This window comes from Biomphalaria glabrata, chromosome 2, assembly GCF_947242115.1.
Source record: "Biomphalaria glabrata chromosome 2, xgBioGlab47.1, whole genome shotgun sequence".
Classification (NCBI taxonomy): domain Eukaryota; kingdom Metazoa; phylum Mollusca; class Gastropoda; family Planorbidae; genus Biomphalaria; species Biomphalaria glabrata.
Window position 1 is genome coordinate 14,135,495 of NC_074712.1, and position 24,017 is coordinate 14,159,511.

Below are 24,017 nucleotides of genomic sequence, written 5' to 3' on the forward strand. Positions count from 1 at the left end.
TGCCCGCTCCCATCCCCCGTCGTCCTGCGGGAGGTTTGGACTAGGAAGTAAACTATCTTCAACTCTGAAGGAACATCCGAAACATGTAAAAACAAATCAAATTTGTACTGAATATTTAGACAGGAACATTCGGTAGGCCTATAGTAAAATTAAATTTTTTAAGAGAACCACATTATTCAACCCAATGACATCATTTTTTTTTGTTGTCTCCCTTTTTTCAATCCTAGCTGTTCTTGTTCTACCAGAACATACTCAAAAGCTTAAGTCCTTTCAAGGCAGCTACATTTATTAACTAGAATTTCTGATCTTTTTCTATTAAGAACTAGAGAATTCACCAAGTGGTGACATCATGGTATAGTAGAACTTATAACTTCCTCTTGAAAATAAAAATTGTTATAGGCAATGCCTTCTGGACTTGCTGTTGTGGCTTGTAACTTATCAAGTAAATGACCTAGGTAACACTCTAGTACAAAGATGACAACAAACACAATACAAAGAATTTGATACTGTATAGCCTAAAAGTTTATTTAAAAACAGAACATAGGTGCATTTTATAAACACAGAGATACTTTCTTTTTTTCATAGGTAGATATGAGACATTAATATATATCATGAAGAATAAATAGAATTGTGTTTCTGTTACTACATATCTAAAAGGTTAATTTGTAAATAGTGTAAATAAAAATTAAAAGTGCAAAATGACATGAAAAGGTATAAATTATCACATAGACAGCTGTTTCATAAACAATTATTTACATAGATCTAGCATGTAGAGATAAAAGTATATAAAATGTTTATTACAAAATATGTCTATAATTCAGTAAAACTTGGGACTAGTCACAAAGACTAAGTATGCTTAGTCCACTGTGTAACTTGTACAACCAAATGTAACGATATAGAGACAAAACAGTCTTTAAAAGATGTTATAACCTTTTTCAACAATATAAAAACACTGAGTCTTAAAATCTGCCTAAAAACCTTAGAATGTTCACTATGCCCTACAATGTATTTCTTGAGTTACCAGTATTAATTAAGGGTTTGTGATATGTACAAATATTCATCCACATATTTGTCATAGGTAGATTTTCCATGACTGAAAATACACTGGGCAGCCTTCATGAATTATAAAAATAGACTCAAGAGAAGAGAGGATTCCATTTATTAAAAGGGTTCTCAATTACATTTTAATCAATTAGATCTATTGTTGGTCTACAAGTGTCAAAAATATTACATGTACAACATGTACAACAATTATATTATTAGTTGGCTTGGTAATGCCAATGAAAATTTAAACATTAAAAATGAAATCCAAATAAAGTTTCAAAAATAGTTTTTTTTCTATATGAAAATAAGTTTTAAATCACAGAAACAAGTTTTTTTTTTATTATTATTTTGAGATTTTGGGAAGAGGACTCATTAATCTGACAGACTTAAATACATTTTTGTTATTGGTGAAGGAAAGTATGGTCTCTCAGTGATGACACTTGTGTGATTATTGCCCTAGAAAATGTGTGTATCCTATAAAATATTAGTATAGGCAAGTTTCACAAGAGAAAATGTGGGGATTTGATCTACCATTGGTGATGGATACATAATAGAATCATTGACATATCCAGTAAAGTTAGAATAATCATAATCAGAGAAAATCAGATTGATTTTCTGTGAAACATGTTTTACATTTATGTGAGCTGCTAATAACAACAACAACATTGAGATCATTTGGTATAGTCATTAGGACAAAATGTGAAGAACATGATTCCTTTATATACTAACATCCAAAACAAGCATGTCAAAGAATGAGAAAAGGGAACAGGTTTGTGAATTAAGAACAGAAAAAAATTGGTTTGGACACTTAGGCTCTGCAAAGTTTCAAGCATGTTAAGCTACAGTAGTACATTTGGGGTTCCACTGTAACATGATTAGCATGTAAGATGACAATGATGTAATTAGGCACAAAGAATATATCATAAAACTTTTAATTGAGACATAAGTCTACACCAAGGAATTCTTAAATTAGTATAACCTTGGATTTTCTGGCTTTCAATGTTCACAGGCACTGTCAATAACAACAAAAAAAAAAATTTCTAAGTAAACATTGTTTGAAAGACTACATTTATTGTTTGTTTAGGCAGAGGAAATAATAATAGTATATTCTAGATACAATTCTAATCTAAATAAAAACAAATAATGTACCAGTAATAACAAAAATGTAGGCTAAATCTGCAAGGCTAAAGTATTGTATGTTATAAGGTTGTGATGTTTTGTTCTTAATTTCTACATGTAGTTTTAACTAGTATGTAGACTATTTAAATTGTGCTTTCTTATTCCAGATATACTATCATTAATAAAAACTGACTAAATAAAAGTCTCATGCTCCTTTAGTACAAGACTTTTCTAGATTTAATGAAAACAATGCAAGCAGACATAGTACAATAAAAAGTACCAAGCAAACAGATATAAGGTGTAGAATAGAATTATAAATAGATATATATTCCTGGTATTCCTTATATCTGTTGGCATTAACTTGGCTACATTTGTGTCCTTGCAAACAATTACTAATTTAACATGAAAACCCACAAAATTACATGTAAGCTAAAATGGTTATTGTAACATACAAAATTTTGTATAAATTAATTCTTAACAAAGTTTATTCATATACCCTGATACACAATACAATATTTTGTCACTAAACTAGCCTCTAAAACTGATTAGTTACAGCTCTGTTAGTTATCAACAACATCTGTTAAAATTATTAAGTTACATTTAAAACTGAAGTATAAATAAATTCAAGAAGAGAGACGGTATTGAATTAATCTAATGCGTTAGTGTGTGACGATTTTATGTCATAATGTCATCATCATCATCAGCTTCAGCATCATAACGAGCCTGAAAGATCTGACTTGATTTCCTCTGTAAAGAGATTGAATAAAAAAAACATTGAGGAGCTTAACAAAGTAGATAAGTCAATAAAAACATAAAAAAAAGTAATAAGATAGTGTAAAATTATAAGTAAACAGTCAGTCCTAAAAAAAATATAGGTTGCTTACATTAAAAAAAAAGACTAAGTACAAAAATTAGGGGAAAGTGAAATAAAATTCACAGTTAACCGAGGTCAGTGTTTTAGTAATGTTCAGGGAAAAGTAAAGTTTTTTGGTCATTGTGCTAGCCACATGACACCCTCATTACCTGCAAGCCACAGAAACAGATGACCTTTACATCATCTGCCCTATGTACACGCCAGAATAAGATTAATGCTCAGTTTAAAATCCTGGCTTCATAAACTAAAAAAATGCACACACAGTATTTACCCTTGACATTGAAGCTGAAGATGGCCTTGAACTTGGGGATGTGCGTCTACCAGAATTTATCACTTGACTTCCGAATTGGGCTGCACTCCCCCTGCTTCCGATAGATGTCTTGCGCTGTGCTGTTGGTGGCCTATACGTCGGTGAGCTTTGACGGCTAAGGCTTAACAAATCGCTATCCATCCTTTCTCTATAATGAGCACCAAAGAATAAATTATTTTTTTAATGAATGCACATGATTAAGCATGGTCAACCATTTACGAATTTATTGATACAAAACTTTGTACTTACACATTTCTCATGTTACGCAAATTTCGTGTTCTGACCCTGTGACCTCTAAGGCTGGACTGAATTAAATATACATCATCATCTGTATAATCTGGTTGGACCATAAATTTATGCCTTGTATAATGACCTTTAAGAGTACCTTGAATGACACATGCTGCCTGAAAATATTAAGGTTGACAAGTTAAGGTTATTTTTTAAATTTAAATACTAAAATCAAAATGGTCCTGAACAACTACTATGTCTAGAATTGTTACAGCTTCTTCCTTTCCTACTATTAGCTCACAGTGAAACCCACAAGTCAAAAACTCAAAACCACAAAATCAAAGAATTCAAATCAAATTTGAGCAGACATTTCACACATATTAGTACGGCTGGTTAGCTACATTGTTAGAGCATCATGATAGTAATGCAAAAGTCATGGGTTCAATACCACACAGGCCATTTTTTTTTCGTTCCATTTTTCTAATCGTAAAAATGAATGATTAGTTTACCGGTACTATAAAGTTGGATTAAATTTTAAGAAAAATAATTATATTACTTATTTAAGAAACTCTGCTTTTATATTGTTTTTTTTTAAATTATAATTTATTCTAGCATATCTTGCAAGTGTTGCGCTATTGAAAAAGTTGAAATGTTCCTAATGACTTACATCATCTAAGTCTTCATCTATATGTCTTTGTTTATATTCCAACCAGCCATGTTGTATTCTTTTAGCGGCCAGATTTTCTCTAAAGGCTTGTACCTGAAGCAAAGGAAATAAATATATGATAAATATAGTTCTTAAAAAACATGTTAAAGCACGAGATTGAAGTTTCTTTTCAGACAAATTTATTATTCGTACAACCAAAGATGGCTATGTTATTCAATCTTCATATTTGAAGAACTTGTTCCTCATCTTGCTGTTGGATATCATTTTGTTATTTAAAAGCAGAAATTCTAAAACTAATAGGTTTTTCTTTCAACACATGTAAGAATGACTAAGAAAGAAATGAAAATATACAACTAGGTGTACATGTGCAGGGCCGGACTTAGGTCACGCACTTTCATAGGCACCACACTAATTCTAGGTGTAAATTATTAAACTAAGCCATTATAACCTATATATAATAACAGGTTTCCACCGCCTCCTGATTTTCCAGGGCCTCCTAGAAATCTCTTGTAATTGCAAAATATATATATATAAAAGTCCTGGAAATGATTAAAATCTGAAAACATATAAAATCTCCTGAAAAAAAGATACCATTGTCATTTTGGGGTGTCAATCCTAAGCGTGATAAAAAAACGGTTTTCATTTAATAAAATTTTATGGCAAAGATGAATGTACTGTCTAATAAAAAATCTTAATGTTGACATTATGCCAGCCCAGACTGGGCCCCGAGCATTTCCTTTTCGCATAGGGCCCCGCAATTGTTAGGGCTGGCCCTGTACAAGTGGATCAAACACTAACTTGACATAAACACCAAACTTATTACCTCCTTATCAGTCTTCTCCTGTTGTCTCTTTTTCCAGAGTCGCTGTATACTTGTAGCCGCATGCTTCTGTTGGAAATTCTCAACTTTCTCTTCTCTTGATCTGGAGCTACCGGGCCTTGACCCGGCTTCTGATCGCCTTGAACTGTTTGGTCTTGAACTTTTTTCAGCTCTAAGTGGCTGAGCAATTTTTTCTTCATTTGTAACTAGACTGTGTTTTGTATAATAAAAATTATCTTTAGAACTAATAATAAATAAAAATATTATCTGTCATTCCTTTAGAAAAAGAAAAAAAAAGGAATTGAATATGTTTATATTATTAGTATCTTATCTATGTTGCAAGTATCATTTGTACAATTATATCATAGCAGTGTAACTATTGTAAAAAAAGGAAATTAAAACTCTATGGCCACATTACAAGGTCTTCAGGGCTTGCAAAGACCATCAGGAAACAGTACCAGGAAAAAGAAGCAGAGGCAGACAGAGAGCAATGTGGAGACAACATTGAAAGAGGTTCTATCCAAAGCAAATGACAGATAAGAATGGAGAAAGATGATTGAAAAATCATGTGTGGTGCCCCAAAGGGCCAACAGACTAAGGGATAGGTGAAGGTGATCATAGCAGTGAAAGCTAAAGCTTGTAAGTACTAAGCCTGTCCTACTACAATATAATTTCAAACTTCAATACCAAGTTCCATGTAGTGTTAAGTATATAATTCCTATTCCAAAACAATGACCTGCTTCCATTTAATTGTTTCACCCAATGTCAGCTTCATATTAAGGCTGGAGGAAAGGGTGAGGGAAGCAGGGCTGTCATCCAATTCTGAACAACAAAAAAAGTGCAGTCATTTTGAGCGACCTTAGCTCAGCAGTCAAGGGTTCTGTTGACAGCTGATTCATCACTTATATGTTGTCACATGATTTATGATACTTAAAGATATTTTTTTTACAAGCTATATGCTATATTCTGGTAAAAGACAAAATAGTTTACAAATTTCTGTCTGAAAATGAAAGAAAATGGTACCTAAAAAAAAAGATCATTAAGCCCTTTTCATAGATAATAAAACTTAATACCTTTGTCTTTTTCTTGGTGTGGGTGGCAGAGATGATGTACTGGTAAAATATAAACAATATTTTGTTAATATTCTATTTATAATTTCATTGTAAGAAAATATTTTTTAATAGTAATAAAAATATTCCCAACATACAATAGAGAGCCTGTCACCTTTTCTAAATATTTTAGATCAAGCAAAGTATTACTTTCTTGTTCACTTCACATGATACCCTTTTCAAAATATTATTTTGTCACTGAAATATGATGCTACTTGTTAATTTGATTCAGTCTTTTTTTATATACAGTGGAAAAATTAATTCACAGTGGAAAAAACATTAAAAATAATTCAGATAGAGATAAATGAGAATCTAAATAAATGTCTGCAATTGGGCCAAGAATCTGATTCAGCTAAAATAAAAAGTAAAAATGAATATGCCTTCCAAAACTGTGTAAGCTGGATTATTTTGTAAGGTATAGAGAAAACAAGAATACAGAGGGCCAGCATGTTTTTATTGTTATGATTTTGACAGTTTGTGCATTTCATTTCCTGAATGTTTGATTTCTATTAATGCTTTAGGGCAAAAATTGAAATCACAACTTTAATAAAAGAAAAATAATCAGACGTTAATGATGCAAAAATAAAAATGCATTTGATAATTTTAACTGTATAATAATAAAAAATATTCACATATGGTGTCATAGACTATGACTTTTCAAAGCAAACAGGGGAAAAGAGCTACACCAGTCCAATGGAGATGTGGGCTTGAAGGGTTTTAAAACTTAAAATATTGGTGTAGTGAGAGTATATAAAAACATAACATTGGTGAGATTATATTAAGACATAGCTGTGCTGAGATTAAATTAAAACATAGATATCAATGTGTCAAGATTATATTAAAACAGCAGCATTGAGATTATATTAAAACATAGCTGTGTTAAGATTATATTAAATATTTAAAACAAAACATAGTTGTGATGAGATTATATTAAAAATACAGCTGTGTTAACTCTTTCCGTATTTATTTTCCACGTTCCGATGGAAGTATTTATTTTGCTTATTTGTATTTCACTAGACTGTTATAACTAAACTTCAATAATATTTTTTTGTATGTAATCAGGAAATGTTATATATTAGGTATAGAATTATAGAAGAATGCATGCTCTTTTTATATAACACAAATTAAAGTTTATAAAACCAAAACTTAATTTAATTTAATGGGGTCTAATCAACATTGGCATCGTCAGTTAGGAGAGAAAGAGTTAAGATTATATTAAAACAAAGATGTGTTAAGATTATATTAAAACAGCTGTGTTGAAATTATAAAATAATCTTGTAGCGATTTCCAGGTCACTGCCAGTGATACATAAGTAGTAGGAGACATGATTAGGATCAGTCAATTTATTCAGTTCAATTTCAATGCATGCAATTCTTTCAATGTATACAGAGAAACTATTGTTCCTATTCAAAATTATACATGCTTAAGTTTATCACCAAGTTCCAGTGTCTTCTTTTTCTAACCTGCATAACACTCAAGTAAGAAACAATAAGTCAGTTTGAATAATGCATTAAATGTATGTATTTATCAACAGGAAAAACAGATATTCCAAAACAAAAAAAGGTTTCCACAAACTCTGCCAGCTTCAATACAATGAAAGGACTCTTACTGTTTCTCATCCTTTTTGTCTCGCTCTCTTTTCACAATTGTCTGAAGTCTAGACACTTCTTGAAGCAGTTGTGTTTCTCGTTCATCCAATTGTTGTAATCTATCTTCCAAGCTGCCTTTTAGATCCATTTTACCTAGTCATAAAGACATTGAATTCTATTTAAATAACTTTCAAACAATGTATACATACATAACAAAAAAATTATCTTCTTTTTTTAAAATATATTATCATTAAAACTTACAGTAAAAAACAGAACATTTTGTGGTCATTTATAAGAGTCTCTCTTTTGTATTTTTGTATACTTGATCTAATATATAAAGTAGAATGTATGCATGAATGTATGTATGTCCAGCATAGAAATCTAAACCGTTAGATCAATCTTGATAAAACTTAGCATATATGTTCCTTTGATCATGGTGGAGACCGTAGTGTATGTTTAATATCTCTCCCACAACCAAAGGCCCTAAAAAAAATACCTAAATTTGTCTCTATTAAAGAATGAAACTTTTTAACAAATCAGGTAAACCCATTTTCACAGTAATGTATATTTGATATTAAAATGTTGGCTAATCGGGTAAACCCATTTACACAATCTACTTTCCTTTTCGTGGCAAAATAAAAAAAAAATGTTAAGGGAACATTCTCCATGTTCGACATAGATCTAAATCCATTCCACTAGATCAGTAATACCCAAACTAAGGCCAACAGGCTGCAGGTCATATCCATCTAGTTATGTATAAAAACAAATGTACTTGTCTGGTCATTAGTGGACTTTTAAATTGTATTTGATTAATACATTTTATTTACAGACCTTGCACTCTGCGTGGTGTTCCATATGATCTCACAGAGCCATCATCCTTTTCAAACATTCCTAGTTCAGCTTGGGCGATTTTCTGTAATAGTGGATCAAATATAGTGAATACAAAGTTACTCTCTATAGAAATACATCTAATGGCATTTTTTACACAAGAAATGATGACTAGTCTAAGCTGAAGTGTTAAAATAAGAAATGATGACTAGTCTAAGCTGAAGTGTTAAAATAAGAAATGATGACTAGTCTAACAATCTACCTGTTCCAAGGCATTGATTGTCTTCAGCAGCTCTTTTCTATTCATGTCAGCATAGTCTTCTGTCAGAACAGTTTTAAAAAGCTATCAGTGATTAGTGAAAAAATTGTACTGTTTGATAGCAAAAAAAAATATTTACATTAAAAAAAAAAGCAGACAACTATTTTTCAAACAATCCCAGCATACACACAACTCTAGGGAAATGAAATACCACATGTAAAAATCAGGAAAGGAGCAAGCAATCAGAAATACTGCTCTGTCTGGAAGAGGTGAAAGACATCAAACAAAAAAAGTCTATCAATCAATCCAACTGCAGGAAAAATGATGCCCACTATAAGCTATCCCTTCTTGACAAATATTGACATAGCAGAATGAGACACTACATATTCCAAAAACATGAAAAACTGAGCCTGCAAACTGTATTAAGAGGCCACATGATAACCTCTAAAAGAACCAAATCTGTGCATAACAGCTGACTCCTGCACAATACAACTCCAAAATTACAATACAGGCAAAGAACTACTTATCTGATCCCTCTAAAATTAGAGTGAAGAGTAAAGAAGAAGAAAAAATCTCTTTCAAAAATTATTTTTTTCCAATTCAAGAATGTCTTTTTTTAAATAGGATATTAACAAATTGAAAGGATAACTTTATTTCTTTACACTATGTAACTATTTAAAGAAATGTTGGTCTAAAAAAAAAGGATTGAAATTCAAATAAAGTTTTCCTAAAGTTCAGAGTGCCTGGATATGATATAAATATGGACTTAAATTTTCCTAAAGTTCAGAGTGCCTGGATATGATACAAATATGGACTTAAATTTTCCTTAAGTTCAAAGTGCCTGGATATGATATAAATATGGACTTAAATTTTCCTAAAGTTCAGAGTGCCTGGATATGATATAAATATGGACTTAAATTTTCCTAAAGTTCAGAGTGCCTGGATATGATACAAATATGGACTTAAAAAAAACCCAACTAATTTCGCAGGAAAGAAAACATTAGTGAAAGAAATGTCAACAAAATTTTCAAACCTACTTTTCACTTCCAGGTTGGTATCTGACTCTTCCATTAGTCTGTTCAGATCATCCTTCAGAGATTTGTTCTCTGCCTGTAATTGTTCATTTGTTTTACTAAGGCGTATAACTGTCTCACTTAATGCCTTCACTTTGGCGGATGTTTCTTTAGCAGGACTGAAGAAAAGAATAATATTGAATTTATTGTTTTCAAAAATGTTGATTTTAATTCTAAAATCTCTTCAATGTAAAGAGTTATAAACCAAAACATGTATCGAGCAATTAATAGGAACTTTTTTTTTTGGTCATCATTTTTTAATGTCTCCATGCGATTATATAGCAAGCTAAGAGTGTTTGGACCAAAGCTTTTCATAGACATTTGTGTCTGTGTGTGCACACCAGCATGTAAGCATGACAGAGAGAAAGAGAGATAACAAGATAGATAGATAGCTTTGTGATTTAAGAGAGATTTCTGTGCAGGTCAAGATGTAGGATGTAATCATGTATTTTATAAGATAAAAATTTCTGTATAACAAAAGTAAATGATTTAAGTTAATATTTTCACTTATTGTAATAAAAAAAATTTAGTTGACATCATATTTTTTAAAAAGTCATTTTAGAAGCTCTGCTATACACAATTTGACAATCATATTGATAATAATAATGCATCCACTTTTCAGTATTAAGCCTAACTTCTCATAACTTTTTTTCTGCATTTTCCACTCAAAATTTTTTTTAAAAAGCAAATTTGAGCTAATACAAAATATGCAAATCAAATAAATGATCATTTTTGTTATTTGACACAAAATTTATTTTTCATTACCCAAACTATTGAGACTTTTTTTGACAGCAGATTTCAGATCTGAGTCTATTCTCATGCTAAAAGCAAAAGTTTGTCAAGAAAGTACCTGGACTTTTCTGCTGATCCTGTGGAGTCTTTCATCATCTGGAGTCGAACAAGTTCTGAATAAAGCACTTCAAGCTGGACTCTCATTTCATCAATTTTTGTTGTTTTCAAATCTGACTGGAGTTTACTGACAAGCAAGAAAAAAATTGTCACTAAAACAACATACAACATTAATGAAACATCATTTTCTTTGTACTTTACATTGAACTTAAACACTTTTTTCATTTTTTTTTAACTTGTGAATCTTTCATGCTGTAGCCTACTCAGTGCACAATGGGTTCATCTCTTTTGTGAACCTGTTTTCCTACATTTTCTACATATTTTCTTTCTTCTTAGAATACTATACAATTCTAGACTAAAATCTAATGTTTGCTCTTGAAGTTTTAATATATGCTAAATCCCTCATATTTTAACCAGTATTTAAGTTGAACAGTTCAAAGAACACAAACTGCACTTACCTATATGCTGATTCCTGACTTTTCAATTGTGTTTCCAACTTTAAAATTTTCTGTTTATAACTATGCAATACAGCCCCAGAGTCTGCTTTCCTATCTCCTATAGTTCTCCTGAGTTCACTATTCTATAAATACCAAACATTAATATAGTGTTTACAAAAAAAAAAAAGGAAATTACAATTCTATAAATAGCAAGCTCAAAAACATTCATTAAAATATTAAGTTCACTTGTTTATTAATATCACTATTAGCTCTACCATATGAAAAGTCAAATATGCTCCATTCAATATGTAGCAACTTTGTAATTTCATATTTTATCTTCAATTTAAATTAAACTTTGAAAATTAGATTTAGATGTGTTGATATGCTTTATTGATCAAGACTCTTTTTTTCTTATTTCTCCTAAAATGTTACACTTTGGGGGTAGGGGGGATCATGAAGATTTTTTAGTCCAAAGGTTAACTGTGAATAGGTGCCCCATTCAGCCATTTTATACTGAGTATTTAAAGGCTATTCCCAGAAGTCAGCATCTAAACTGTGTGTTTGCTGATAGAATTAGAAGCTTGAAGACAATGGTTCCTAGTGCTTCTTTTCATCTCTATAATATAATAATAATAATAATAATAATCTTTATTATCCGTAAGGAAATTTGTCTAACAATTTGTGCATTACACCAAACAAAAAACATTATAACTATAAGAAACCAAAGTGTACATTCACACCAGACTCACTCATAATTTGCATGTGACAAAGTTTATACCAGATTGTTCTTATTTAATGATTTGATTGCCAGGGGAACAAAAGAGTGTTTGTGTCTGTTTGTCTTTGCTATCGGTGTCTTGTATCTCTTTTGTGATGGTAAAATCACAAAGTCCTGACACAAAGGGTGATTCTTTATTTCGAGGATCTTGTTAGCTTTTTTATAGATGTTTGTCTCAAACAACTGCCCAAATGGGGTTTGTTTTTTGCCAATGATTTTGCCAGCAGCATTTAGGATTCTATTAAGTTTATTTTTATTTTTAATGCTCAGATTGCCATACCAGGCAGTGATATTGAAACTTAAAATATTGCAGATGTGAGCGTGATAAAACATAGCCAAGGCCTTTTCGCTAACATTAAACGAGGACAGTTTTCTTAGTAGTCGTAATCTTTGCTGCCCTTTTTTGCTGATATAATCAGTATTTGCAGTAAAATTTAGTTTATTGTCTAGGATAGTACCAAGGTATTTAAAGGTTTGCACAATTTCAATAGTCTCTCCAGCTACAGAAACAATATCATTTCCCTTCTTGTCCCTACGAAAATCGATTATCATTTCTTTGGTTTTTTTTACATTTAATAATAAAAAATTATCTTTACAGTATTTCTCAATGTGTTCTAGTTCTTTGAAATACTCATTTACGTCTGAGCTCTCTGAGAGCAGGGCAAGAAGAGCCGCATCATCAGCGAATTTTGTGAAGGAGCAACAATAACTATCGGATTGAAAATCATTGGTGTACAAAATGAACCACAATGGCGATGTTACAGCCCCCTGGGGCGCCCCTGTGTTAACTATGCATTCATTAGATATAACATTGTTTACCCTAACCCTCTGAGCTCTCTGGGTCAAAAATTCATTAGCCCATAGTATTATGTATGGACTAATCTGCAACGCTTTCATCTTTTCAATGAGTAAATGAAGTTGTATAGTGTTAAAAGCTGATGAGAAATCCATAAAGAGCAATCTTACATAAGTGTTCGGTAAGTCCAGATGTTTGTAGACACAGTTTAAAATATTTAGGATGGCATCGTCTACACCTTTACCCTTTTGGTAAGCAAATTGTAAAGGGTCTAACTTATTACAAAGATCATTCAGAAGAAACATTTTAACCAATTTTTCTAAACATTTAGACACAATGGAAGTAAGTGAAACAGGTCTATAGTCATTCATTTCCTTTGGTTTGGAAACCTTTGGCACAGGTACAATTATAGATGACTTCCACACAGGTGGTATCTCATGGTTTAGTAATGAAGTAGAAAAAATATCTTGGAAAGGTTCAGCTAGTTGTTCAGCACATTCTTTTAAGATTCGCCCTTTTATTCCATCAGGCCCACCAGCTTTCATTGGGTTGACGTTTTTGAAAATGTTACAAACTTGCTCTTTAGTAATCGCTAATTCTAAGCAGTTGTTAACATTGACATCCTCAAGGGGTTTGAGTCTTAGATAATTAAAATCTTTCGTGTCGAAGCGACAATAGAAATCATTTAACTCGTTGGCCAATGTTTTTTCGTCTCTTGTAGCAAGATTATTTTTAAATTTGACTTGTGCTCCTGCCATTTTGTTCATGATGCCCCACGTCTGTCTCATGTCACTTGTATTAATTGAGTCTTCCAGCTTGGTGCGGTAGTTTCTCCTCCCTTCCTCAAGAACGACGTTGAGATTTCGTTGAGCAATTTTCCTTGTCTGTCCATCGCCACTCATAAATGCTCTTTTCTTTTTGATTATTTCCCGTTTTATTTTTGCAGTGACCCATGGTTTATTGTTGGGGTATATCTTGATGCTCTTAGTACTGACACACATGTTTTCACAGAATTTGATGTAATTTGTCACTGCGTCGACCCATTCTTCCAGATTTGAAGGAACCTTTATCACATATTTTACTTTCCCTACAGAATAAGACGAAATCATGCTGTTAAGTTATTCTACATTGTACATAATTTTATAAGTTTACAAACCTTATCAGGATTAAGAAGGCCCTCAATTTCTTTTTCCTGAAAAATAAAATGTAGAAAAATTTATCAAATTGAAAAAGAAATTAAATTTGAGCTAAGGAAAAAAGCAACAAAAAAAGTTGAAGAATGAAAATAAAACGAATTTTTAAAATTCTCTTCAAAAAAATATTAAGAAGAATATCATTTGAACAGATGAAACCTGCATCTTAAAATATTGGGAATTTTCATTATCATTTAGAGAATTTGTTCAAAGATAATATGAGCATGAATATCCAGTTAGTTAAACCAAATAGTCACTGTCCACACCAGCCTCCAACAGAACATAGTTATTTGTAATGTAGTCTTGCCAGCATATGCCCATTATGGACTGAAGGTAGCTTTGATGGAAGCTATTGAAGCAATAAAGCAGCTCAGTAGCAATCATCTATTTAATTTTTGTATGGGAAAGCAGGCGCTGTATGTTAAATATGCTTTGATCGGAGAAGAACCTGTTGCAGATGCTGTCATGCAGGCATCGCCTCATTTTTATTTAGCATTGCTCCAAAGAATATTGCAAAGAGTGTTGGAGCAAGCACACAACCCTGCTTTACACCATTCTCTACAGAGATAGCAGATAGGAGGAAGGCGTAACAGAAGCACACCCTGGAAGCACTATGAAGATCAACAAAGGTGCTATTTCACCCTCACTGGCATAGAAGAAAGTAGCTGGCAGCAGATGACCTCTGAAAGAGACAGAGAGCTGTCACAAAGGCTGGGGGACATATATTTGAAGCCTAAAGTAAAGCCCTTATTGAAGACAGGCACAGAAGACAACAAGGTTACAAAGGCAGTTGGTGTGGAAACACAAACTCATAATTGGTCCTTGAAGTGGTCCACCCAGGCAGGTAAAAACGCAGGTTTTAATATTTTCAGAAAGAATATCAGAATGAAATTCTATCAAAGGCAAATGACAGAGAAGAATAGAGAAAGAAGGTTAACAGATCTTGTATCTTGTCCCAACGGTCCATATATACATACACACACCGGTATATTTTATACAGATCTTTGCTAAAGAAAATAACTTTGTTAATCTATTTACATATTTAAATTTAATTATTTTAAATCAAAATATTATCAAAATCAACCTGGACTACCATGTACATCAAACTGATTTTGTACTGCCATAATTTTCAAATACTTTTCTGATATTATTAAATATTAGGATTTGTAGCTTTAAATCTAAACACAAGTAATCCAAATACTTTACATTCTACATTTGAGCTACTTTTTGCAAGCTAAACATGAACCATCAGTTGTCACTATAACAATGTATAAGTGTGATGCTTATTTTCTACATAAATATTTTGATTCTCTGTGTGCATATTTTTTGCTAATTTAACATACAAATAAGTATTATCAATGATATATCTGGCCAATGCACTTGAAAAAAATCCTCTAGACAAGAAAAAATTAATTCTTAATTCAAATTATGCAGCATTAACCTTTTTCTGATTGTCTTCTTCTAAACGTCTGATTCTTGTCTTCTGTGTATTGGACTCTAATGTTAAGGCTGCTATATGCTGAGAAAACAAAAAAATCAAGGAAGTGTCACAAAATAATAATAACAATAAAAATAGGATGGAGATCAGTTCTGGATATAAAATAAAAGTCAAGAGGGCAATAAGCTTCGTACCTTACGTAAGGTTAAGACTTCATCATAGTATTCCTCTGGTGTTTTGTAGGCAGGCGTCCCTGCATTAGTTCGCACTGTCATTTGTAAGGAAAATATATACATTAAGAAAATTGTTTCAATATCGTGCAAATTATTGTTCAATATAGTACAAGTTATTGTTAATAAACAAGGCTGAATCAGTTCATGATTAAGAGCAGATGAATATTTATTCAAAATGAAAGCCACAACATTGAGAACTAACCTTGAGCACTGTCTACCCTTGGTGAACTTTCCACTCCTACCACCTGCCTTATAAAGTGAGATGTACTTAGATAAGGATATGCATTGGTATTACCCCGAGGCAACCCAGACATGGACTGATTCTTATTAGTTTCTGCACTAATACCTGGATAATGAAAATAAAATATATGTGTATGTATATATATATCAATCTTAACTTTTCTGTTATAAACATTTAATTACAAAATTGTAATTTTTGTTTTAAATAATTTAACACAAACTAGATTTTGTTATGAGAGTAAAAAAATCGAAACAAAATGTATATATACAAAATTTCTAATGCTCGAGAAAAATATTATATGGCCAAGGTATCAATATATACGTAGATGTAAAACAAAATTAGAATCATGAAAGCACAACAAGGGGAGATCAAATGAAACATGAGGGGGAAAAAAGTGTGAACTTACCAACACCAGTCCTACGAAGTGTATCAATAAAAAATTCTGTCGTTGTCTTGTGCTTTGGATTGGTTGGTCGATAACCATTTCCAAGGGTCACTGGGTTTATAATTAAAAAGAGAATGGCTTTAGTCAGCTAAGAATTTTTTTTTCAATGTTTACATCAACTGGTAAGATAAGTATAAATGAGTTGAAGTAGAAAGTTAAGAATGAAGCATTTAGAAATATATTACAGAGAGTACTGGCAAAGTACATTTAAAGGAATGAAAGTAAGAAGACATGAAGTATTTAGAAATATATTACAGAGAGAACTGGCAAAGTACATTTAAAGGAATGAAAGTAAGAAGACATGAAGTATTTAAAAATATATTACAGAGAGTACTGGCAAAGTACATTTAAAGGAATGAAAGTAAGAAGACATGAAGTATTTGAAGATAAAAATACATTATTAAGTTTACTAGTAGTTTAAATATGAATAATGAGTTTTTTGGGTTCGAGTTGGAAGGTATGAAGGATTTGTGCATAAAAAGCTATATTGTAGAGTTCTATCTACAACATTCTGATATGGTGCCCTTAAAGTAAAACAAAATGTGTTCATTAGATTTAGTTAAATGGTGAGGAGCATGGTAACCAAGTGGTGAAATAGTAGCTTGGTGTGAGCTAAAAGACATTAAATCCTCTGGACGTTGAGATTTTTAAATAGATCATCTATAGCTCTATAGTTTACTTGACATTTGTTGGAATAAAGTATATAAGGGTGGTCACTGAGATGGCCTCTGGACAACTTTGTAAAATGTTTGCCAAGGAATCTAATGTTTATTTGTCTATAAATTATAATGACGTGTTTTGGAGATATTCTTTGTTACTGAAGCTGAATAAAGACATCCATATAGTGTTTGTGACACAGAAACTTATAATTTTCTTTGTCTTCTTTTCTCAAAATTGAACCCTAGTGCATTATATTATATGTTATGTTTATTCCTAAAGTCATAACAAGTAAAAACTTGTATTAAAAATGTGAGAAGAGATTATTGTTAATAATAATGTAAGGATTTAGTAGGAATAGACTTACAGGTTTGTCGTTTCTTAATTGCAGCCATCCATAAATCCTTTCCTGTTTTATTTTTTCCAGGTGTTACTGGTGCAAAATACATATATATATGTATAAAACAAACACATATTTGTAAATAAATTTAACAAACTATTTACAATTAGTCTATAGCATTTGTTTCTACTTATAATTTGTTAAGAAAGACACATGATATTGTCTAGTCAGTAACAATTTTTTTTATGGGAACAGTTGCAGCTTCACATGAAAATTTCAATTGTTCAGTTCACTTTAAGCATATCAAGAAGGACATGTTTCTTAGCCTGAGAAATATTTTGTACAGTGTTTTTAACCACATTAAAGATAGGGATGGATATGTTGGAAAACAATAATACAATAATATTGTATAATTATGGATACACTAAGGATGTAATTATCTTTTTTTGAAGAAATGCTGTTGTTTAGAAAAATAGAACAATTAAAAATTGATACATTTATCCTAACATTTTTAATTACCTGGTCGTCGAGGAGTTCGTCTAGCTGACTTTTTACTTTTCTGCATTGCTGGAGTTGGACTAGAAATATTCCTTGAAATCTAAATGAAAATTATAGTGTTTATTGAAAGAATATTTCAAGGCTTGGCTACCACTTATAGATAAAAACTAGGGGTGCACCGGATAGTACTTTTTGATATCCGACCGGAGCCGGATATAACCGGATAGTAAAATTAGATATTCGGCCGGAGCCGGATACCTACATGACTCAAACAGCTCGTTTTACTGAAGTTTTTGCAAATCTTCTATATAACATACCTATATTCATATTATTTTGTTATTTACTTTCTTACTTTAAACTCTATCACTGATTGATAAATTAAAATGAACAACATTTTTTTTTACAGATATGCTTATCATAAACTAATCTTTGTAACATGAGATGGTGTGTGCGTATGTACTGTAAAGTAGAATGTGGGATAACTCATGCAGAATATATAAACTTATATGTAACTAATGTAAATCTTTCAAAGGTAAAGTTCACTCTTGGTTTTATAGCGTAAATCTTTCTTAAGTACAATCTAAGTTGTATAGTGGGTAGATGTTTGTGTTCATGTATTTGACACCAACAACTTGTCATTAGGCTCGTGTTTTAAATGCCACAAACCGCTTCTGGTTTGTATCTAATACAGATAATGGCTTAGTAAATATCTTAAGTACAGCAAATTTGCAGCCATATGCTGGCCATTAAATTTTGTACAATGCAAAACATAGCTGCTTCGGTCAAATGACTCATTCAACCAATGGGCAGTTAAACCAAAATATGATTCGGTGGTATTATCAGCTGTCCAAGTGTCCGTTGAGAAAGCGATGCTTTTAGCATCAGATAGCATTTCACGAAGCTTTGAGGAAATATTGTCGTAGATATCTGGAATAACACGTTCTGTAAAATATTTGCGACTAGGCACAGTGTATCTTTTCTCCAGTACTTGTAAAAGTCCAATAAATCCAGGCTTCTCAACTACTTGGTAAGGTTCCATGTCAGTTGCAATCATCTTTGCTATGGCCAAGTGAATGCGTTTAGCATTATCACTATTAATATCCCACAATTTAGCTTTGTCTAAGACCTCTTTAATCCCTGGTTGCTGCTTGTGTGTGAGGCTTGACGAATCACTGGAGCTCGTAGACGTACTGGCACAGGCAGTGATATTACTTGATGCTGATTTCAATGCAGTCATTTCGTTGAATAAGTCTGGGTGTTTTGAGCGTAGATGACTAATCATAGTGGTGGTTGAGAAGTCTTTAGGTTTGCCTGGTTTACCACGTGACATTACTATTTTACAAGCATTGCAAACTGCTTTAGAGTTGTCCATTGTTTTGACATTAAAGTAACGCCATATAAGTGATGACTTTTTATCAGCCATTATTATTATTATTATTATTTTATTCGTGGTTTCAGTAACTGTTACAAAAGTGAATGATAGTAAGCCTATGGATGTCAGGTGTGTAAAAGTCGTCCTAGCCTAATACACAGTGGCTAAGTACGCATCTTAAGTAAAAAAAAAAGTAATAACAAGGAGTTAATTGACTGTCACAAATTATTAAGAATATTGTTAGCAAATCAAGACACTTAAATGCAGGAGTAATATTCAAGTTAACACGTTAGAAAAATTATTTAACCGTAAGTCAAGGAATGTAGCATTTTAACATGTTAACTAACTTACTCAAAGGTCAAGACAAATTGAAAAAAGTGCCAGCCATTGCTGCTCTGTATGTAAAGCGCATTTATGATGTAAAGTTTCATCTCTATTTATATTAAGTTATTAACACGCCTTGTCTTTATAATAAACGATGTTTAGTGCATATTCATAATGGCTCTATTTTTAAGCACATTATTTTGTTTTCATATAAACATTAATACATTCTATAACAGACAGTAATGGAACTAGGTCCACTTTATGCATATTAAATTATGTACTTTTTACTATCCGGTTTTCTATCCGGTAGTGATATCCGACCGGAGCCGAATAGCACCGGATAGTAAAAAATGCCGGATATTCGGCAGAAGCCGGAGCCGGAGGAACTATCCGGTGCACCCCTAATAAAAACAAATTAAATACAAATAGCTTTTAAATTTATAACATGTATATCACAAATGATATACCAATATTTAACTTACCACATCAGCCATATCATGTTCTCACAATTAATTTAACAGGATCTGAAATTAAATTAAAATTAATGGCTAAAAACAATTTTAAATGATAGAGGATAACAAATTGTATGCCGGTATACATAAATATAATATTCTATTTACTGATTGCTTTGTAATTTACAATCTACTTCTTCCTTGAATAAACGATTTGAATGCTGCAGCTCATCTTGCTTACTTTTTGAACTACATTTATTATATATGATATGGCTAACCCTAACTAAATGTATTATATATATATAGTCAACTTGATATCTTGATGTGTAGGTCAATGAGTCAAATGCCAACAATGCCTTGGTTGATATTACTATGAGATTGTGTTGATCAGGCAATGCATTTCTGATGTTATAATTTTGTATAGATCTCTCCTTTTCAACAATTACTGAACACTCAAACAATATCATGATGCCAGAGATGTAACTGTAAAGTTATCTGAGATCCTTAAACAATAAATACAAAGCTTTAATTCTGGAACCATATCACTTGAATAATATACACAATGTATATTATAATTTCATTCCAATACTACCAATGCATCTGCTTAAATACATTTTACCATCCCTTTTCCTGCCTTTTAAAAAAATATTATCCAAGCTTCTCTCATGCGCTTGCGATGACTTATGACTTACCTAACCCGAACTATGATTTCTAACCATTTCTTTTATGTTATTTTTAAAGCTGACGGAAATCTTGTCAACAATCTACCAACAAGACCTTGTGATGCAAACATTCAACCAATGAAAGAATAAATAATTGTAATTCAAAATGGCCTTGCACACTTTCGCTCCATGACAGTCAACATAATCTTAATGTGTAGGTCAACTTGATATCTTAATAAAAATGGTTAATAAATGTGCTGGCCAAGCTACACAATTCTTGATCTTAGCCAGATATTGAGATATCCCTGTCAATCTCTTAAGAGAACTAATAACTCCTTGACTGTGTAAGCCATTTGCCACAACCTCCATTTTTACCTACTCATCACACTAGTAAGCCTATAATGCTTAATTGAATATGTCCATAGTTATCATTCTTCCACTATGAAAAAAAAATGCTATAACTGTATTTAAGGAAGACATATCTGATCATAAGGACAGACTTATGACTTGTAATTTATATCCCATTTCCTTAATGTAATTTGGGTTGGATTTGAATTCTTTTACTACTTTTAGTGGCATATAGGCCTATATAGTATGAGCTTCACTAATTTTGTAAGCAGTTATTATCACATAATTAGTCATGACAAATCTATCATGCATTTTCTTTTCTTGATTCTAGATGTTGATCTAGTCTAGATCTAGAATAGATATCTAGATTCTACATATTACTAACATGTAAAAAAAAATATAATCTTAACAATTAATCTAGATTCTAGAGACAGTCAATAGATCTAGATCTAACATCTTCTCGCAATAGTTAACTTACTAAACTCTAGTCTAAGAATCTCAAAAATGTTTAAATAAAAGTAGCTCAAAACAAATCATTGTTTAAAAATATTGATGATTATAATATTGATGATCTGTCACTATCATTCTTTGAGGAGTAGTATGAGTTTAAGTATCACTAGTATCAGTCTAAGTCTAGATACTTTAATTTAGAATTATAGAGATATTTATTTTTATTAATAGGCCTATTTATAATTAGAGAGAATCGGCTGCCCAAATAAGTTAAGAAAACTAGTGTCAGCTTTTCATATGCAGGGCACCGTTCAGTTTGAAAGTTCTTCCTTCAGGCCATTCTCCATTAAGAGCGGTGTAAAACAAGGATGTGTACTGGCCCCTACACTATTTGGCATCTTCTTCTCAGTCGTACTATCCAGTGCTTTTAAATCCCTGGAAGACGGAATATACATCCATAGCAGATCCGATGGAAGGCTCTTTAACCTGGCACGTCTTAAAGCCAAAACGAAAAGGCGTCGTATCTTGCTGTTTGCCGATGACGCGGCACTCGTATCTCACTCACAAGGAGGTCTACAGAAGCTAGTGAACGCCTTAGCAGCTGCTTGTCAAGAATTAAGCCTTACTATAAGTCTCTCCAAGACCGACATCCTGGCACAAGACGTCGCAGAAATACCTATAATACATATTGGGAACCACACCCTTTCAGTGGTGCAGGAATTTACCTACTTGGGTTCAACAATTGTCAGTAACCTAGACTTAGACATCGAGCTGACAAAAAGGATAGGAAAAGCTACCACAGCATTGGCAAAACTCTCCAAGCGCGTCTGGGAAAATGGTAAATTGACCACAGCGACCAAAATCCTAGTCTACAACGCCTGTGTTGTGAGCACTCTCCTTTATGGCAGTGAAAGCTGGTCAACATACATGTACCAAGAGCACAGATTGAATAGTTTCCACTTGCGCTGCCTGAGACGCATAATGGGCATCTCTTTGAGGGACCATGTCTCCAATCAGGAAGTTTTGAGATTGGCCAATATGAACAGCATGTATGCTCTCCTGACACAAAGAAGATTACGCTGGCTCGGACATGTCACACGCATGCCAGATGGTAGAATCCCGAAAGATATCTTATATGCTGAGCTTGTGGAAGGAGTCATACCCAAGGGCCGCCCAAGACTAACATATAGAGATGTCTGCAAGCAAGACATGAGAGCCTCAGGCATCAGTGAAAGTATGTGGGAAAACATAGCCAAAGACCGGAGTGCATGGAGACAGACTGTGCGTGCTGGGACAACCCTTGCTGAGAACAAAAGAATTGAAGCAGCTTTAATCAAGAGGGAAAAAAAAGAAAGCTGCCCTGTCTGCTAGCCCTAAATCAGAGGCATACACATGTACGAATTGTGGCAAAGTCTGCTGTTCTGGAATTGGCTTGATTAGCCACACCAGATTCTGCCCAGTCTCAAGATTAAGCCAAAACCAGTGACTCATTTGGGCGCATCCATTGCCTTTCGAGACAAAAGGAGCCATATTTATAATTAGTAAATTACTATAATTATTATTATTTATTTCTAGTAAGTAGATCTAGATCTAGGCTAGATCTACTCTGTAACTCTACTACTAGTTACATTAGTATTACTCTAGTCTTGTACCTTGATTTACTCTGACTCTACTATCTAGTAGTACTAGTCTAGTACTGTAATTTACTCAACTGTTAATAAGTGTAAAGTGTAACCTCAACCTGTAACTATTTGAACTAGATCATACTAATCATACAGTAAATGACATAGACATAGATCTAGTATTACATTTAATTACATTAGTCATTAGTATTTCATTTGAATTTAATTATTTTTTTTAAATTTAGCATATTTCTTTGAATTAGTGAAGAATAAATGATGAAAATTTCACAAAGACATACATGATTAGACCTCGAGATCTATATATCTCTATATCTGAGACTAGATCTATATAGATCTGGATAAGCTTTATCAATTAATAGCGAGCATTTGCAGGTGCAAACTCAAACATTGATTATAATCACACCGGAATTAAATAATAGCTTTGCATCGCAACGGGATGTAAACAAATACTCTCCAATCCAGTATGCCACTGACATTACTAAAATAATTTTTTTTAAATAAATAAATCTATGTTTTCAACACTTAATATAAATTGCTCTTACTTAGACGATTTTAATATTTTTTAAATGAAAATAAAATACAATTGTATGCTCTATTTCTACAAATTTAGAAAAAAAAAAAGAAGCTATATTGTTCCATAACTATTTAGAGTGATATATAGGCAAGTGTTGCTTATCGCCAGCGTAATCAAACAGTGTAATCGATCTTTTTTTTTTTTAAAGTCGATTATTTAAAAAAATAAAAGGCTATACCTAATCATGGGACTATAACCTAATCATAAAGTTAGGGGGGAAAGTGGGGAAGGAGTTGGAACGTGACATTCTATGTCCGAGAGACAAGAATCGAAACAAAAAAAGGAGTTACACAACCTGTGTAAATAATTAAAATTAAAGAAATGAAAGAGCGAAGTTGTGTTGTGCAGAAGGATCTAGATCTGGTCC

At 32.3% G+C, this 24,017-nt stretch overlaps 1 protein-coding gene across 1 annotated transcript; it reads right to left on the bottom strand.

Annotated features, from left to right (window-relative positions):
- Positions 1-499: 499 nt before the first annotated feature.
- LOC106078644 (IQ domain-containing protein E-like) lies at positions 500-23,508 on the bottom strand. Its single transcript, XM_056019250.1, has 21 exons — positions 23,355-23,508; positions 20,004-20,045; positions 17,847-17,925; positions 17,355-17,420; positions 16,292-16,381; positions 15,847-15,990; positions 15,606-15,679; positions 15,415-15,492; positions 13,937-13,972; positions 11,228-11,349; positions 10,771-10,896; positions 9,885-10,039; positions 8,851-8,909; positions 8,592-8,673; positions 7,781-7,913; positions 6,136-6,174; positions 5,066-5,273; positions 4,243-4,335; positions 3,597-3,751; positions 3,309-3,495; positions 500-2,910 (listed from the first exon to the last, which is right to left on the bottom strand). Exons 2-21 carry the CDS (start codon positions 20,013-20,015, stop codon positions 2,839-2,841), a joined length of 2,010 nt encoding a protein of 669 aa, XP_055875225.1. The 5' UTR covers positions 20,016-20,045; positions 23,355-23,508; the 3' UTR covers positions 500-2,838.
- Positions 23,509-24,017: the final 509 nt, after the last annotated feature.

Excerpts from the sequence above, each read along its gene's own strand:
- LOC106078644 (XM_056019250.1), bottom strand. Across the intron at positions 6,175-7,780 it reads GACAAAAAGGATGAGAAACA|TACATCATCTCTGCCACCCA; the intron begins GTAAGAGTCCTT and ends ATATTTTACCAG. Across the intron at positions 3,496-3,596 it reads TTGCGTAACATGAGAAATGT|AGAAAGGATGGATAGCGATT; the intron begins GTAAGTACAAAG and ends TGCTCATTATAG.